At 47.9% G+C, this 15,417-nt stretch overlaps 8 protein-coding genes across 8 annotated transcripts; 4 read left to right on the forward strand and 4 right to left on the reverse strand.

The window, feature by feature from the left end:
- Positions 1–28: 28 nt before the first annotated feature.
- Positions 29–1,007, forward strand: EURHEDRAFT_529569 (post-initiation translation factor DPC29; the record flags this gene model as incomplete). Its single annotated transcript, XM_040787114.1, has 2 exons — positions 29–239; positions 299–1,007. The coding sequence occupies 2 exons, from the start codon at positions 29–31 to the stop codon at positions 922–924; spliced, it is 837 nt and encodes a 278-aa protein (XP_040640387.1). The 3' UTR covers positions 925–1,007.
- Positions 1,008–2,094: 1,087 nt separating this feature from the next.
- EURHEDRAFT_410483 (Mis6 domain protein) lies at positions 2,095–4,885 on the reverse strand. The gene is made up of 4 exons (XM_040781369.1): positions 4,690–4,885; positions 4,592–4,642; positions 3,497–4,524; positions 2,095–3,450 (listed from the first exon to the last, which is right to left on the reverse strand). The coding sequence occupies exons 1-4, from the start codon at positions 4,709–4,711 to the stop codon at positions 2,353–2,355; spliced, it is 2,199 nt and encodes a 732-aa protein (XP_040640388.1). The 5' UTR covers positions 4,712–4,885; the 3' UTR covers positions 2,095–2,352.
- Positions 4,886–5,372: 487 nt separating this feature from the next.
- On the reverse strand, positions 5,373–7,465 carry EURHEDRAFT_375995 (CLPTM1 family protein; the record flags this gene model as incomplete). The annotated part of the gene is made up of 4 exons (XM_040778801.1): positions 5,373–5,696; positions 5,752–6,237; positions 6,288–7,355; positions 7,424–7,465. 4 exons carry the CDS (start codon positions 7,463–7,465, stop codon positions 5,373–5,375), a joined length of 1,920 nt encoding a protein of 639 aa, XP_040640389.1.
- Positions 7,466–7,750: 285 nt separating this feature from the next.
- On the forward strand, positions 7,751–9,067 carry EURHEDRAFT_401148 (short chain dehydrogenase/reductase family protein; the record flags this gene model as incomplete). The annotated part of the gene is made up of 4 exons (XM_040780059.1): positions 7,751–8,031; positions 8,087–8,172; positions 8,233–8,468; positions 8,534–9,067. 4 exons carry the CDS (start codon positions 7,751–7,753, stop codon positions 9,065–9,067), a joined length of 1,137 nt encoding a protein of 378 aa, XP_040640390.1.
- Positions 9,068–9,271: 204 nt separating this feature from the next.
- On the reverse strand, positions 9,272–10,592 carry EURHEDRAFT_401149 (uncharacterized protein; the record flags this gene model as incomplete). Its single annotated transcript, XM_040780060.1, has 3 exons — positions 9,272–9,868; positions 9,928–10,404; positions 10,476–10,592. 3 exons carry the CDS (start codon positions 10,590–10,592, stop codon positions 9,272–9,274), a joined length of 1,191 nt encoding a protein of 396 aa, XP_040640391.1.
- A 231-nt stretch (positions 10,593–10,823) lies between these two features.
- EURHEDRAFT_410485 (SNAP receptor SEC22) lies at positions 10,824–11,938 on the forward strand. Its single transcript, XM_040781370.1, has 5 exons — positions 10,824–10,947; positions 11,017–11,051; positions 11,121–11,230; positions 11,287–11,692; positions 11,746–11,938. Exons 1-5 carry the CDS (start codon positions 10,914–10,916, stop codon positions 11,806–11,808), a joined length of 648 nt encoding a protein of 215 aa, XP_040640392.1. The 5' UTR covers positions 10,824–10,913; the 3' UTR covers positions 11,809–11,938.
- On the reverse strand, positions 11,606–13,217 carry EURHEDRAFT_474999 (Elongator subunit IKI1). Its single transcript, XM_040785397.1, has 3 exons — positions 12,986–13,217; positions 12,762–12,918; positions 11,606–12,710 (listed from the first exon to the last, which is right to left on the reverse strand). The coding sequence occupies exons 1-3, from the start codon at positions 13,142–13,144 to the stop codon at positions 11,980–11,982; spliced, it is 1,047 nt and encodes a 348-aa protein (XP_040640393.1). The 5' UTR covers positions 13,145–13,217; the 3' UTR covers positions 11,606–11,979.
- A 1,186-nt stretch (positions 13,218–14,403) lies between these two features.
- Positions 14,404–15,155, forward strand: EURHEDRAFT_376000 (DUF1777-domain-containing protein; the record flags this gene model as incomplete). The annotated part of the gene is made up of 2 exons (XM_040778802.1): positions 14,404–14,713; positions 14,776–15,155. 2 exons carry the CDS (start codon positions 14,404–14,406, stop codon positions 15,153–15,155), a joined length of 690 nt encoding a protein of 229 aa, XP_040640394.1.
- Between the last annotated feature and the right edge of the window lie 262 nt (positions 15,156–15,417).

The following is a 15,417-nucleotide window of genomic DNA, read 5'->3' on the forward strand; positions in this document are numbered from 1 at the left end:
TTCTCAAATTCAACATTTATTTCACACAATGGCTACGATACTGAACAAGGGGCTATGGCAACAGTATAGTCGCATTGGACGCCAGGGGAGCAAGGCTTGCCGTGAGTTTAATAGCAGTGCCACTCTATTCTCAGGGCACAATCGGTGGTCAACTATCAGACACGACAAGGCAAAGAATGACAAGGCAAAGAGCAAGGAACGGCAAGCTGTAGTCAAGGATATTAGCAGTGCTACTCAGAGTGAGTTAGTACTTTAGCTTTTCATTAAGTCCGCTGCAAATCGGGCTAATTGCTTCTAGTGTGGGGACCTGATCCTAAATTCAATCCCCGTTTGACTCTTCTACTGTCGAACGCCAAACGAGCTGAAATCCCGAAAGCAGTCATTGAAGCAGCTATCGCACGAGGTCGGGGGATAAGCGTTACGGGCCAAGCTCTCGAACAAGTAACAATTGAGGCTATGCTACCCTTTTCCGTTGCTGTTGTGATTGAATGCCAGACGGATCAGAAAGCGCGTACTTTGCAAGATGTGCGCCATGCTATCAAGGAAGTTGAGGGGGTCGTAACGCCTACTACATACCTCTTTGAGAAGAAGGGTAGAATAATCTTCGAGAAAAAGGATGGCGCGAGTCCGGACGACTACTTAGACCAGGCCATTGAAGCTGGTGCAGCTGACATCGTCGCAGGCGAGGATGGTCGTCTTGCTATCTTCACCGAGCCTACTGAAACGAAAGAGGTTGGAGAGACTTTCTCTAAACTAACCGGGCTCAATATTGAAGAGCTAGAAATTATCTGGGATCCGAATAAGGAGACGTTGGTGGAAGTGAGGGATAAAGAACAGATTAAGAGCATTGAAGATATGTTGAGTACCATCCGGGAGGACGCTAGCGTACGAGATATCTATTTAAACACGTCAAGGGAATTCTAAAGATCATGAGAGCTGCGTATTATACAGTTATGGGATGAAGTCATAGAATATATGTAGATTTGGATGCACTACGATGAATATATAAAATGAGTTGCTAAGACGGGTGAGTTGTATCTCGTGGATAGGTAGTTCACAAGAAATAATGGCTTCCTCTCTTCTCCATTTTTTCACTTGCTACCTTCATACCCTTGCCATGACCAAGTTGCCTATTCAGTAAACTATACAGTTTACTTCTGCGATAGAGATCTGTCACCCACTTCCACTCATTGCTTAATTTGAGACTTCCGTCGAACGAAGTAATATCTACTCCTGTACCCCCAGTCCGGGGTCCTCAGCCACATTACGATGTGGCTTGCGAAGCGCCAGGCTCATTTCATTTGGTCTGGCGTACGCCTTCGTAGGAATGGCATTGCAACCACTTTGCGCTAACGTCCTTCATAGGAAACTAGTACATCGCAGTGCTGGGCTCACTGCTCTTTCTGGCTGTCCTCCTGATCACGCTATTCATTACGGAGTCAGATATCTATCCCCAGTTCCCTTGAGCCAACAGATTCACTGACACTGACGCGAATAGTATTCACGGTTTTCGGACATATTGCTTGGTCGACAAGGGCCACTATATCTCATTTCAAATGTTGATTTTTGAGACTAAAGACCCCTACATTGCCCTATGAACGGGGTTCACCAAATTCAAACTGTGGGGAAATACCCTAACTCGCAAGTATCATGCACTAACCTTACAACCATTGGGTCGGGCAAGTGCTTTGTTGCTGCTGTTGTAATCTCAGATATGCATAGCAATAGCAGTTGAAACCAGGTATATCGAGCCCAGAGACAGGTTGGCCAGAAGGCGAACGTTCCATTGGATTGTTCAGTGGAGGACTCATGTGCGAAATTCTGAGCTTAGCTTACACAAGGCATGCTCTTCTTTGCTTTTCTCGGTATGCTGATGCTTGTGCCGCTTCTTCTCTTTTCGTACCTGCTCATGATCCGATTTTAAGAAGGACCATCAGATAACCCAACCAAACTAAGACCGAATAACTGACCCGAGAAGAACTATAGAGTCTATATCGTCCTTTACCTTCTCCTTACACCACTAAAACGACTAATTCTTCTTCTATCTTCCCTTGATTACCCAATTTGACCTCGTTATCTTCTTCAAGTTCTTTACTCGTCTCAAAAGAGGGACATCACTGCCATTGTGCCCACAGGCCCCTAGTATATTTTATTTACTACAACAGAATGTGATGAATTCTCAATTGCGGTTGCTTGTTCACTTGAAGAAGTTCCCAGTTTTGTACTGATTGTTTCAGCAGGTATGGAATGATACATGCCATCAAATTGAAGATGGTAGCTGTCCATGAACCAATCTCACAGCTTTGGAATTGTACGCAACATTCACGGCAACAAGAGAAACAAACATTGCAGCTATGCACGCAACGCCTTCATAGTGCTCCGCATCAAATGTCCAATCCCCCGAATTCCCGCAGCGTCCAACCATGTCAGCATCTGTAGTCTATACTCCTGCCAACTAACCTTTACTCCACCACCCTTCTCTAATGCACTTAGCGCCTTCTGCGTAACAGGCTTCTTCAACCTTGGCTTACCCTCCCCAACCCCATTCTCATCCTCAATCTCCGCAAAGCAAGCAGCGGAGATATTACACATAGCAGCGTGATGACTGAGCGAGAATATGGACGAGAGCGTATAATGGAATGCGGAATCACGCTTCCGCTCACGAGCAACCTCATTCGATTCCCGGATGTACTGCGTAAGCAGCGTAACAGTGCTCGCGGGAATGAGACACCCCAATGCATTCGGATCCTCGGTGTTAAGACCCCTGTTCCGCCAGAGCAAGTTGCAGATATCCATGACATAGCCGTTGAACTGGCCGACGAGTTGTGTGGGGTAGAGATTTTCTGTTCCGTTCGGTATTTGCGACTGCAGGACTTCGGAGGTGAGGGACGCTTCGAAGGAAGATTTGTAGTTTGCGAGGACGGAACTGATTATTGAGATAACGGAGCTCATGGGGGTGAATACTAGAGTGTAGACTGTTGGGGAGAGGGGAATTGTGAGGCGGATGTTGCCATTTAGGGAGGCGTAGGAGAAGAGTTCGCCTAGGGTGGTATAGAAGTCGAGGACAGAGAGGATGGCTGGTTTGGATTGGGTGTCGTTGTCAATTGCGTGGGTTGTGGCGGGGATTTCTAGGATTGATAAGGCAAGAAGTTCTGTGTGCATGACGAGACGGCTCAGGGGTTTTGATTCTGTGGATGTAGATGGTTCTGTGCGAAGCTTTATGCCCCACTGGCGGACTAGGGAAGAGTAGAACTCGAGAATAGCGACCCTGGAAGCCAGTGTATCGTCTAGAACAGCAACCTCTAGGGGAGTTAAGAACTCCTCTCGTATTGTGTCGAAAGAATCGACGGCAAGATACTCGAGGAGATGGAAGATCTGGTATCTGTTGTCACGGCCATTCCACAAGGCGAGGTACGCTTTCACAAAGAGGACTATGGCAGCCGGGATTTCCTATAGTACATTAGCAAATTTCCCGGTAACGAGATTTCAATCATACCTTTGCATATTGAACATAGTCAGCTGCCAGGCTAAGTATATAAGTGAGCGTCTCCGGATCATCTTCATCGCCATCACGGATCTGCTCCAACTTGTCATTTAGGAAACTGAGCAGCCAATCGTTCAACCGGGCACTCGCAGCGTCCGACTTAACTAGAAACAGGTACTTCTGTGCCAATCTGTCTCCCATGGTGGATATTATCTGGTTAGGTAGCTCGATCTTATCGATCCTCTCGACGAAATGGTCAACATCACGTAATTCCTCCAACGACGTCCGGCCATGGGGCACTCGCGAAGTCTGCACATCTGGGACCACAATTTCCGCTTTGCTCCTCTTCACTAGACCACGGTGCACCACTTGAAAGTTCGACTGCTGCGATGCCTGCGGCCTCTCCACGTTAGTTTCCTGGAGATGTTTTGCATGGTTGGTCCACTCGGGATCGGGGTGCTTAAAGACCAACCCGGCCTTTCTCATCATCCCCAAATCCCCCACAATAATATCAGGGTAGTAATTTTTAAACACCCTAAGCAAGCTGACAAGCTCCTTCTCCTCCCCACCCGTGTTTCTAAGCAGCTCCATGAGCGCTTGTATCCGAAAGGGTTTCACATGCTTCCGTCGGGTAATAATCGAAAGCAAATGACACAGCGGTTTCCGCAGACTGATCATATCCAGATAATTAAAAAGCACCGCGTAGAGTTTTGACAAATGCGTCCGATCTTCCAAAAAATCATACACCAGCAGCAACCATCGCAGAAGCAAGACCTGAGTCGCTGGCGTGGGCTTGTTTTTGCTGGGCCCGAGAGAGCATACCACTTGCGTGATGACTTTGGATGAAACGGGTTCCAGGGGGTAGAGGTTTTTGATTAAGGCTGTGGTGGTGCTTTGGTCAAGGTTTGTGCTTGATGTGAGGATCTTTAATAGACGCTCGAGAATGACATGGGAAATCCCGCTCTCGTACGCGTCTGAGGCGATTGTTTTGGCAAGCTGGCTGGCGTCTGTGTGGCGCTGCTTGGCCGGAATAAAGGCAACTGTACATTTTTTTTTTTTTTTTAGGAAAAGAGACGTTGACTTATGAACGGAAATTAGGAGTCTTACCCAATTCCAAGTGTTCAACCGCATCCAGCAGGCTTCTAGTAGCCCCGAGACCTGAGACTCGTTAGTGACGAACGTAAACAAACAGTATTAGAGCACACCTGTTTCCTTGCCAGACGACATTTCCAAACCGTTCAATTTTCCAATTCAGATATACGACGATGCAGCTTTTTGAGTTCGACTTGACTTACGTCGACAAGTTGCTCCTTTTTCTTCGCGCGCTGCGCAAGCCGTGTCGCGTTCTCTGGCCGTTACAACTCAGCCAGTCCCAATCCTGAGACCTATTATTAATCCAGATGAAGAATGCGAAGCAACAATGTTTAGTTCGTTGATTTTAGCATATCAATATCGTTGTATTCGATGCTGATAGATATTGCTGTCGCCGCGGGTTGGTCGCGGAGATTGACTTTTACCGAATTTGGCCGCCGAGTATCAACCGTGTTAACAGCCCTACATCCAGAGCATGCTACAAACCAGTTCAAAATGAATGTTTGCTCTATTTACTTGAGGGATGAAGCATACATAAAAGTGCAGTTATTGTTATAGCCTAATAAATGATGGATAACATACTCAAAGTGGACAATCTGACGAGATATATAAAGTAAAATTAGCTATCTGTAGAATATGATAAATATCCAGGCTATTAAAACATTAGAACAATCTCGCACCAAGCATTTTCATCATTCAATTTTCCAACTCCATATAACACATCCGCTAACGACCCCCGCCTAACGGCACAATCACCGGATGCAGCCGTCACATATACAAACAGCGTAAAGAGCACTCACTTGCGCTTCCGCGCAGACTTGGAATCATCCTTACCAGAGCCAGAAGCCTTGGTTTGCTCCGGTGCAGCGGGGGCCTTCTCCTCTTCTTCCATTACCTCTTCTTCTTCGTCGCTGTCGCCTCCCTGCCCGAATTCGTTGACACGCTTGTAGTCAACCTTGTACTTCCAGCCTTGGTAAAGCCAGATGAAGAAGATGATATCGTCACGGAATGTGGAAAGTCTATGGAGCCAGGGCATCTTGACTGTGAACGCGAAGAGATCGTCGATAAAAGTGTTGAGGAACTTGTAAGTCAACGCCTTTCCAGGCATGTGGGCAACGGACTAATGTGAAATGATTAGCATAGGAAAAATGGTCAGAGGAAAGGGAGTTGCTAACCTTGAGACGGTAGTTGATGTACAGACTGGGAACCATCATCAAGAAGCCATAAGCGTAAACACTTCCAACAAGAGTCTCGATGATGTAGGAATACCACGACTTATGCGTATCGTAGATCAAACTATACACAGCATACCCACCCAGAAGCGGGACAGCAAGGATGTACAGCCAGCGGAAGGCGATCTCATCATATTCCTGAGTCTTCTTCTCGGTCTCAGTGAGCTTGTGCTTATCTTCAAACACAATCACATAAGGGAGGAAAGAAAAGAAAGATCCGGCTGGTGGTGGGCGCAAGCGGACATCGACAGACTTGGTGATCTTCCACGCTTCCAAGAGGATTCCGAAACCTTGGCTGGCAAGGATCATCCAGGAAGTGTTCTCACTGTTATCCAGGAGGTACAGGAAGATAACCGCTTGCATGAAAACGTTGGCAAGAATGGTGCGAACTGATGTTCCAATTACATCCTTCTTCTTGCGCCAATGAGACTGTCGAAAGAGTAAGCTATGCTTTCTGGTAAAAATGGAGTATTGCTTACAATGTCGTTCTTGAACGCCAGTGTCTCGAACACCATGTGGAGAATAGTAACGACACCAGTCGTACCCAACAACCAGATATTCGTATTCAACAGGACCTCCTTAACCATCTCAAACTCACTGCCATCGCCACCACCCGGGGTCTGGCCACCGTATGCCGCCTGACGAACATTCTGCTTCGAACCTTCATCAAAGCTGGTGATCATGGAAAACTTCCAGTTTTGCAGATTGTTCAGCGTGATGCGCAGCGGCATGGTATCAACAGTAGAGTTGAGTTCCGTCATATGACTTCTGAGCTGCCAGAAAGTGTTCAAGAAGACCATGGGATAGTACCACCCATTCTGACCGCTGGCATCTCTAGCACCAGTCGACTCCAGTTGAATATACTGTCGAACGGCAGGGTGAACTGAGCGGTAGTTCTGGTTTCCAGCATCGGGGATAACGGAGACCGTGAAATTTGGATGATAGTACGACACCATCTGCACATTCGGAGTGTTGTCCTCCTCTTCTTCCTCAGGTTCCTCAGAGCTTGAGAGCAGGTTCTTAAGCTTTTTGACCTTTTTCTTCGGAAGGTACTGATTGAGCGGACGGAAAAAATGAAAGGCCTTATCGGTGTTGTAATCCTTGGCCGCAGGGTCCAATTGTGTACCAGTAAGTCCGACGTAGAAATGGGCCCAGAGTGTTCCGTTTTGCTGTGCTTCCTTGGGGATATTGATCATGGTATCGATTTCCCGGGAGTCACTGTAGTTTCCAACGGTAAAGTTCCTCTCGTCAAGAACAAGCGATGCACTCGGAAGCACACTATGAGTAGGAATGACAATCGACGGGGAAACGTAAATCTTCATGTCTAGGGCACTGTCACTAGGCCACATCGGAGCGATGACATTGGGGATGGGACTGTAATCCGAGACTTCGCCGGGCGCTGGACGGTTCGTAAACGCTGGGATTGCACCAGGCGACAAGCCAGATCCAGGAGCGGCATCCTGCTGATTTCCACCCAATAATTTTCCAACGAGGGCTTGGGCTATGAAGAAAAAACCCACGGCCTGGGCGATGGTCCGGAAGGTAGACTAGATAAGATCATGGAATGTCAGCAAGCTCAACAGATGCAATCAACGACAATCAACTGGGAACTTACACCCTGCTCCGAATTTCCCCTCTGCTGTACTTGCTCAGGCATCTTGCTCTGCGTGCGTGAGGGTCTCTTGTCGCGGGGATCAAAGTAGAGGAAAGGCCACCAGAGCCAGAGCCGGTGGTGAAGACGCGATCCTTGGCGGACCGGGGTCGGGCCTCGCCCGGCGAAGTGACATCTCTATTCCTCCACAGTTTTCCCGATAAGAAACCAACCCTGACAACCCACCCATTGTGAACATTGGCATTTTATTCCTCTCATAGGGGACGATACGTATACTGATTACTGCGCAATGCGCATGCCAGGCGCGTGAATGTCGGCCTTTTTGATCTCATGACGGACAATCACCCCTCTCCCGATTACTCCCGCCCACAGTTTCCAGCTCATAATGAGCCGCGGGTTTGGGTAATTACAGCTGGTGACTCGCCCACTGGGATATCAGTGACGCGGCAAATTCTTGCGCATGGCGACTACGCGTTTGTTGGACTGGCACATTCGAATTTGGATCGGGATGAGTGTCGTCGCGATGGGTTCGAGGCGTTCATGGCGGAGGTTGAGAGCCATAGCGACGAGGGATGGGGAGAACGATTGAAATCGGTTCCCTTGGATATACGGTACGCTTAATCGCTGTATAAGGTATAAGGTTGTGGACTGATGATTCATGCGCAGGATGATGGGCGAGTGTCAAGCGGTGGTCGCTGATGCAATCGCAACATTTGGCAAGGTGGATATCCTACTATGCTGTACAAGTCAGGGTATGAATTCTGTACCGTACAGTTTACTCATGCTATTGCAGCTTGCTAAAGCTCTTACAGCACTTATCGGAACCGTGGAGGAGCTCGCAGCCTCCCAGCACACCTTGAACTTCATCCGAGACCAATTCGAGGTCAACTACTTCGGACCTCTCAATATCGTGAAAGCATCATTGCCCCACATGAGAAGACAAAGGTCTGGACATATAATGATCCTCTCGTCAATTACATCGCATATCGGCACACCCGGACTCGGGATGTACTGTGCAGCCGGCTGGGCTCTTGAAGGATTCTGCGACGTAGGGCCCCCACCCCTCACCTGTCTCTTCACTGTATATTTGCTGACCATTTTTGCCTTGAGCAGAGCCTTGCCTACGAAATAGCTCCCTTCAACGTTAAACTCACCATCTTTGAATGCAGCATTGAAATCGGCATCCTCACAAACCTCGTAACAAGCGTCCCACCAATCGTTCCCGCATATTCCCCATCCGCCAACCATGCGCCTCTCTTCCGCGTCCTCCTGAATCGTCTTATACCTCGTCTGCCAAGTAGCGAAAGCCAGGGCCAACAAAATCACAACCAAAACCCTGGCGAAGATGGCCCATTCTCCGTCCCCGAGATCATTTCGACATACCCTCCACTCAGCTCCGCGCATTTGGAAGTTTTGACTGCTGAGACTGTCTATGCGATTACGGCAATTGGAGGCCACGAAAATCCGCCGTCACGGCATATTGTGGGACAGGAAGGTGTTGCTAGTGTGAAGGAGAAATTGAAGACTGTTAGTGAAGAATTGGAGGACTTTATCCAGTCGAGCTTTGCTGTTGATTTTGCTGCTGATAGTCCTTCTTGTCGGCCGCCGAAGGATAACGACACACCTATGGGAGGAACAGAGCAATGATATACTCAAATCAACTGGTACAATCGATTGAATAGCACGCAATAGACCACGAGTGATTCTGTTCCTCGCTTTTAAAACACGGTATCGTACAGAGCAAGAAAATAATAATCATGTACCTGAGAGAATCACCCATAACATACCCAACATGACGCCCTCTTCACAGGAACATGAGAGCATTCATAACATCACTTAAACTGAAACAGACTACTTCCTTTTCACATACCAAGCCTGTCTGACTTCCCACAGACTGCCCATGTCCTGATTATTCCGATAGCAGCGGAACTCCTTCCACGCATTGCCGTTTGGAATGTGCTTGATCCGGCCATCAAGTTCAATCATCTTATTACCAAGATAAGTTGGGCCATTGACCTTAGGGAGTATAATCACTTCCACCCCTTTCAGCGTGAGCCCGGATGACGACGACTGCACAATTTCGATGTCCGTCTCAGTCTCGAAATCGTTTTCTAGATCGGCAGGGGCGTCATCCTCAACCTTCTCTACCTGATCTTCCTGCTTAGTAGAAACGGGGATCGTAATTTCAAAGTCCGACTGTGCGTCTTCGGATGCTTTTTGCTGTTGTTTCTTGCGAGGTCCGTCTTCGACTCCGGACTTTCTTTTTCTTAAGCCCCTAGTGCTTGGTTTTTCTTCGTCTTTGACAATGCCATCCTCCTCCTTGGCGCCATTATTTGATTTGTAAGCCTTCAACAACGCTTTATACTTGGCATCCGACACTTGAGGAAGGAATACACGTCGACCAGTAGGGACGACGCAAGTCATATACGAACCATCGAATCCTAGAATCTGTAATACCATTAAAACAAAGACCGGGCAACAGAACAATCGATTGATAATGGACATACCTTTGCTTCCTTTTCAATGAGCAGCCTGCCACCGGGAACATTGAAACCCCGCGAAATCTTCCAAACATCACCGACACGGACAACACCCTGCTCAACGAGTGTCGTCAATTTAACCTGAGAACTCTCTCCCGCAGAAAGACTCTTGTCCATTCTCTGCTTCTGTCCCCAGAACTCCTCGAACTCGCGCTCCTTGAAGTCATCAAATTCCCCGTTTGCTCTCTCCTGCACGGCTATATCAGCCTGTCGTATCCATTCCGGATCGTAGCGGCCATTCTCGAGGTCAACTTGGAATTGACGGACTGCGTCCCGCCAAGGATTATCGTAGCGTAGGAAGGACTCCGGCAAAGGGGGTATTTTCATCGTCCCATCCTCGCAGGGCTCGGGTTGTGGACGGATATGCTCGGGGAGTAATTCTAGAATCTCCTCTTTCTCTGATTCTTCGAGTTCGTCCCATGCTTTGCGGTTTGCGAGTAGTTTCTATGCCGATACATACTGGTCAGCTATCAGAGGACGCCACAGCTTCGCCGTCACCCAGGACCAGAACATACCACAAGATCTACATTAACAAGTGGTGATTTCGAGCTAGTCATCACACTCTCCGGATCCCATTTCGATTTCGTAGCGCCCCGTCTCGGGTTGCGCTTAGCTCTGGTGTTGGCTGACATCGTTACGCCAGGTTCGTCGCGGGCTTCAGTGGATCCCGCGCCATTGGTGGAATTATTTATGCAATTCCTTAACCATAGCTTTCATCAGCTTAATCGTAAGGACAAAAGCGACGCGATAAGGCTTGGGGTTTGTCTCACTTGGTTGGCTGCTGCCGCGTAATGCCGCCGCCGACCGCCTTGCGCTTGCGGCCCATTGTCCCCGTAGTGATAATGGTCTGGACAAGAAGACCGTTCCTGGCAGCGAGACGTTCGATCAACCACTGCACAAGATACTTTGTAGTGACCAAAGTCTTCAAAAAAACATAGTACGGCTTAGTCAAAATGGTCCGGTCAACACAGATCGCAAGGATTGATGGTAGGTACTTACTGCGTGGTGACTTGTTGACGTAGGTTTGTCGGGACGTTGCTGATGGTTAGGAGAAAGGCCTAATGCTGGCTGCGTCTGTGGACGATGAGCAGGTTAGTTGCAATTCATTCACTACATGCTTGGTCTCTGAGTCAGAGCAAACATAGCTGACATCGATCAAGGCAGAAACAGAGTTGGCTCAAGTGAAGTCGCAAGCCAAGATGATCTTTCGCCGGTTGAATCGCAATTCCGCTCCGCAGGCTAGTATCGAATCTGGGCAATACAATTTACAGTATGTTCTTGTTGCAGGATGGTCAGAGGATAGCGATTCATGTTGATTTTGTTTAGCTACCTCGTCAAAGACGACATCTGTTTCCTTTCCATATGCGACCAGTCATACCCTCGCAAGCTTGCCTTCACCTATCTCGCTGACGTCGCCTCGGAATTCACCACGACCTATTCTCCGGCCCAGTACCACTCCCCAAAACTGCGACCCTATGCCTTCGTCGAGTTCGACACCTTCATTCAGCGTACCAAGAAGCTGTACCAGGACAGCCGTGCATCGCAAAACCTCGACCGGGTAAACGATGAACTAAAGGATGTCACAAAGGTTATGACCAAGAACATTGAGGATCTGTTGTATCGTGGAGACAGCTTGGAGCGGATGGGCGAATTGTCTGGGCGCTTGCGGGAGGACAGCAAAAAGTACAAGAAGGCTGCAGTGCGCATTAACTGGGAGTTGTTGTTGAAACAGGTGAGTTTATTGTGGTTTTTCAATGACGAGGGTCAAATGCTGACAGGTCATAGTACGGGCCGTTTGCCGGTGTCGGATTGATCATATTCATCTTGCTTTTGTGGCGCTTCTTCTAGTTTGTTCACGACAGTTCTCTCTTCGTATACCCGCATGTATACTGTACACATACTTAATTTGCTCGGTGGATGCAGGACATGGCCACTTCATGAATCAGTCAAATTAGCATAAAATGCGTTTCGATAGATATTCGTTTTCAGTAATTGCGATGCAAACTGAGTCTGATGAGCTTAGATCTCGTCCTCTTCCTCATCAAAGTCATCTTCCTCTCCCATATCATATAGAATTCGCCCTCCTTCACCAGGCCCCTCACCACTCTGCGCATCAAAGTATGGCAACACGACTCCCTCTCTTTCGCGCCTCTGTCTGTCGGTGAGCCGCAGGTTAAATGTCGACTCCGGCTCCTCATCTCCAGCACCAGTGTCCGGCTCCTCAGGCGGACAATAAAGCGGGTGATCATCAAGTAACGTCACGATCTCCTTCGTTTGGTTCGGCGGATACCGTGACGCAGGTGGCAGAATGTACCACTCCAACACACCACGTCCACTCTTACGCCGGTGTTCCATCTCCAGGACGATTCCCTCTGCATTCTCATTACCAACGAGTTTATCCAATCTCCCAAGTAGCACACCATCTTGTTCTTCTTCGAGCCCAAAAACTGGAGCCGCAAGACTGCGATCCCGAGCGGCCTTTTGCGCGAGAATATGCGAGAACGAATGAAGTTTTATCACAGTCGTCGCAAGATACGATAGTAAAGAAAGCGGCGATGGCGCGTAGAGTTGTTGATTTGAGGAAATAGAGACATCTTGATGATAGGTAGCGACGAGCGAGGTTTCGACCTTTGGTGAGGAGGGGCTTGTAGGAATGAGAAAGGAACTCAAAAAGGCTGGTAAGTTGAATTGAGAATCGACGGTTTTGGAATTGATCAGTGGGTTGAGTGAGTCGATGAGTATGAGTCGACCTGTCTCTGTTAGCGATGTGGGCTCGTAAATAGTGCACAGCCGGAACTTACGGCGTAAAAGACTGGTCGATGACGCTACTTGATATGCTGCGCTGACTTCTTTCGCGATCTGTTGCGGGCTTTTTCGGCGAGCTGGGACGAGGACATCGACACTATCGGGGCGTTTCAATGTTTCGAATGCGATAAGGGTGACGTGAACCTTTGAGAGCTGTTTTGGACAGTCAGTAATTGCCAGTCCCCACCATATTTATTCCCCCGTATGTATATTCGCTAACCTTCGCACGTCTAATATACTCCTCAATCAATGGAGTAGCCGGCTGCTCCAAAGAATCCAGAAGCAGAGTAAACGGTGATGCAGTGTCTCTCAGGCTCAAAAGCTTCGAAATGAGCAGCAAATTGTGCGTTTGCCTATGAGACAGATTTGTAGGAGCCATAATTCATAGAAACAATCGATATAAAAACAAATGTATAATGTAGTAGCAAGGATCGTTAACCAGACGAACTGCGGGGTTTGGTTGTGACGGAGGGGCAATGCAAAGATTTCTGACAGGGTGCTGATCTTTGCCTTTGTGGGATTAAGGTTGAGGCTCGGCGGGACGGGCCGGGGTTGCTTTTTGGTTGGTTTCCATTTCGGTCTGTGTTTCGGCCTGTCTTATATCTGAGATTACTTACTGGGGTATAGTACAGATGGCGATGAGTTATTAACTTATCACTAATAACTGTTTATATGAAATTCGAGTGACACAGTATTGTATAGTTCAACAGCAGCATGCAGCAGTCAAAGCAAGCATGTACACATAACATTTCATGTCCTCTTTAGAGCGGATTGCTTCACATCTAGATGTAATTCATTCCCTATATATCTGGTTTATTCATGCTGCAACACATGTCCAGTTTTACTCCCAAGTACAACCGGGATTGTTTGACTAACTATCCATACTATATTCAGATTCAAACGACAGGTCGAGTAGAAACTTTTAAGCACTTCACCGTAAAACAAGAAGTCAATTTCATTTTCCTATATCGGCAAATACCATTCATAAAAGCACCTTATCGTGCCTAGAGCATAGTATGGAATAATGACAGCGGCTCCTTGAACAGACGGAAGATCCATAGAGTTCCGGCAGCCTCTCCCTCGTGAGAATAATTCGAGCATCACCACAAGCAACGATAATACCCAAAAAAAAAAAAAAAAAAAAAAAAAAAAGGACTTTTCTTTGGTAAATGGGGATGGAAGGTAGTATGGCTACTTTGACCTGGCATTTCCTCGGCGATGGGAAGGAAACACTAAGATATAAAGAAAGAAATAAAGGAAAATGGGGAGTTATGGGACTACAGAGCAATTACAGTGAAGGACAAGGTGACCGGATAGCTGCTAAAAAGAAATTAGTTCCTCCATTTTGTGTTCATTGGTACTCCGTACTTGTAGAGAAGGCGGAGGCCTCGGCGCAAATGGCAGAACTCGGCGACCGTACACCACGCTATCAATTTCCCGCAGCAGCAGCTCCCAACGGGTCCAACTCCAGCGACATTGTTCTTTTATGATACCCCGGGGGCAGATTGATAATGCATTAATCTTTTTTCTAAATACTTAGCTATCATTTATTCTTGATTTTGATACCTACCTGCGGAGAGAGAAATTTTAACGGCATCGAATTGAAGCGAAAGCAGCCAGACGACCTCAACCACCAAAATGGCCGAACCCCCTACAAAACGTGCCCGTCGTATTGACAGCTCTACAATGTGGGATTTGAACGATGACCGGACACCCGATGGAAACATGGAATTAGATAAAAGCCCAAGGAGAGATGATGGGCGACGCGACGGCCCGCGCGACGACCGGCGATACCGCTCCCGTTCAAGAGATCGAAGAGAAAGACGACGAGACAGGAGTAGGTCTAAAGACCGTCGTGATCGCGATCGTGATAGGAGGGATCTTAGAGATGGTCGGGTTGCGAGAGATAGGGAGAGGAGCGTGAGCAGAGACAGATACGAGAGGCGAGGTCAGTATTCTGCTTCCACGTTCACACATTACCTTCTTTGCCTTGTGCCTAACTCTCAATAGGATACCCATCGAAAGGAGAGAGACTACGTGAGCGCTCCCGCTCCCCCCGAAAGAACACCAGAGACCGATCCAGGACGCCGCCTCGAGGACCCAGAACAGATCGTCGGAACGATCGAAAAGATCCTCGGTCACAACGGGACGGAACTCCGGCTTCCCACAAACCGTCGAAGGATGAAATGGACATGGACGTCGACGAGGTGGCCGACGGGGACGATCTCGATCATGTTATGCGCAGATACATGGGCTTCAGCCGGTTCAGGAGTACGAAGAACACCAAGGTTCCTGGAAACGACATATACGGCGTGCGGAAGGAAAAGAAGACAGAGTACAGACAGTACATGAACCGTTCAGGGGGTTTCAACCGGCCGCTCAGTCCTTGACGTTTTTCGGCCTCCGCGTTGTGTTATTCCACATCTAATCTTTCGAACATTTTTTTGGATCCTGTGTTATTACATTACAATAAGTACATGCATTATCGGAGCAAGGTTTTGTCGGCTTTTCCAATCTTTTTCGTTTTTCTCTTTCATAGGGATGGTCCTGCAATTCTTTGAAGTCTACCCTGTCTCAAACAAGTTAAGCAGAAGATATTTCTCTTCATGTAGCAATAAACATGATTCTTATTAATCCTGACGTTTTTATGGG

The sequence above is a fragment of the Aspergillus ruber genome (assembly GCF_000600275.1).
Source record: "Aspergillus ruber CBS 135680 unplaced genomic scaffold scaffold00007, whole genome shotgun sequence".
Classification (NCBI taxonomy): domain Eukaryota; kingdom Fungi; phylum Ascomycota; class Eurotiomycetes; order Eurotiales; family Aspergillaceae; genus Aspergillus; species Aspergillus ruber.

Bases quoted from the DNA above. Each gene is read 5' to 3' on its own strand.
- EURHEDRAFT_474999 (XM_040785397.1), bottom strand. From the start codon at position 13,144: ATGGCTCCTACAAATCTGTCTCATAGGCAAACGCACAATTTGCTGCTC. The intron at 12,919-12,985 runs GTTAGCGAATAT...TGTCCAAAACAG, and splicing joins AGTATATTAGACGTGCGAAG to CTCTCAAAGGTTCACGTCAC. The intron at 12,711-12,761 runs GTAAGTTCCGGC...TAACAGAGACAG, and splicing joins ATCGACCAGTCTTTTACGCC to GTCGACTCATACTCATCGAC.
- EURHEDRAFT_410485 (XM_040781370.1), top strand. From the start codon at position 10,914: ATGGTCCGGTCAACACAGATCGCAAGGATTGATG. The intron at 10,948-11,016 runs GTAGGTACTTAC...GTTAGGAGAAAG, and splicing joins ACAGATCGCAAGGATTGATG to GCCTAATGCTGGCTGCGTCT. The intron at 11,231-11,286 runs GTATGTTCTTGT...GATTTTGTTTAG, and splicing joins TCTGGGCAATACAATTTACA to CTACCTCGTCAAAGACGACA.
- EURHEDRAFT_410483 (XM_040781369.1), bottom strand. From the start codon at position 4,711: ATGTCGTCTGGCAAGGAAACAG. The intron at 4,525-4,591 runs GTAAGACTCCTA...AAAAATGTACAG, and splicing joins GGTTGAACACTTGGAATTGG to TTGCCTTTATTCCGGCCAAG. The intron at 3,451-3,496 runs GTATGATTGAAA...AATGTACTATAG, and splicing joins ACTATGTTCAATATGCAAAG to GAAATCCCGGCTGCCATAGT.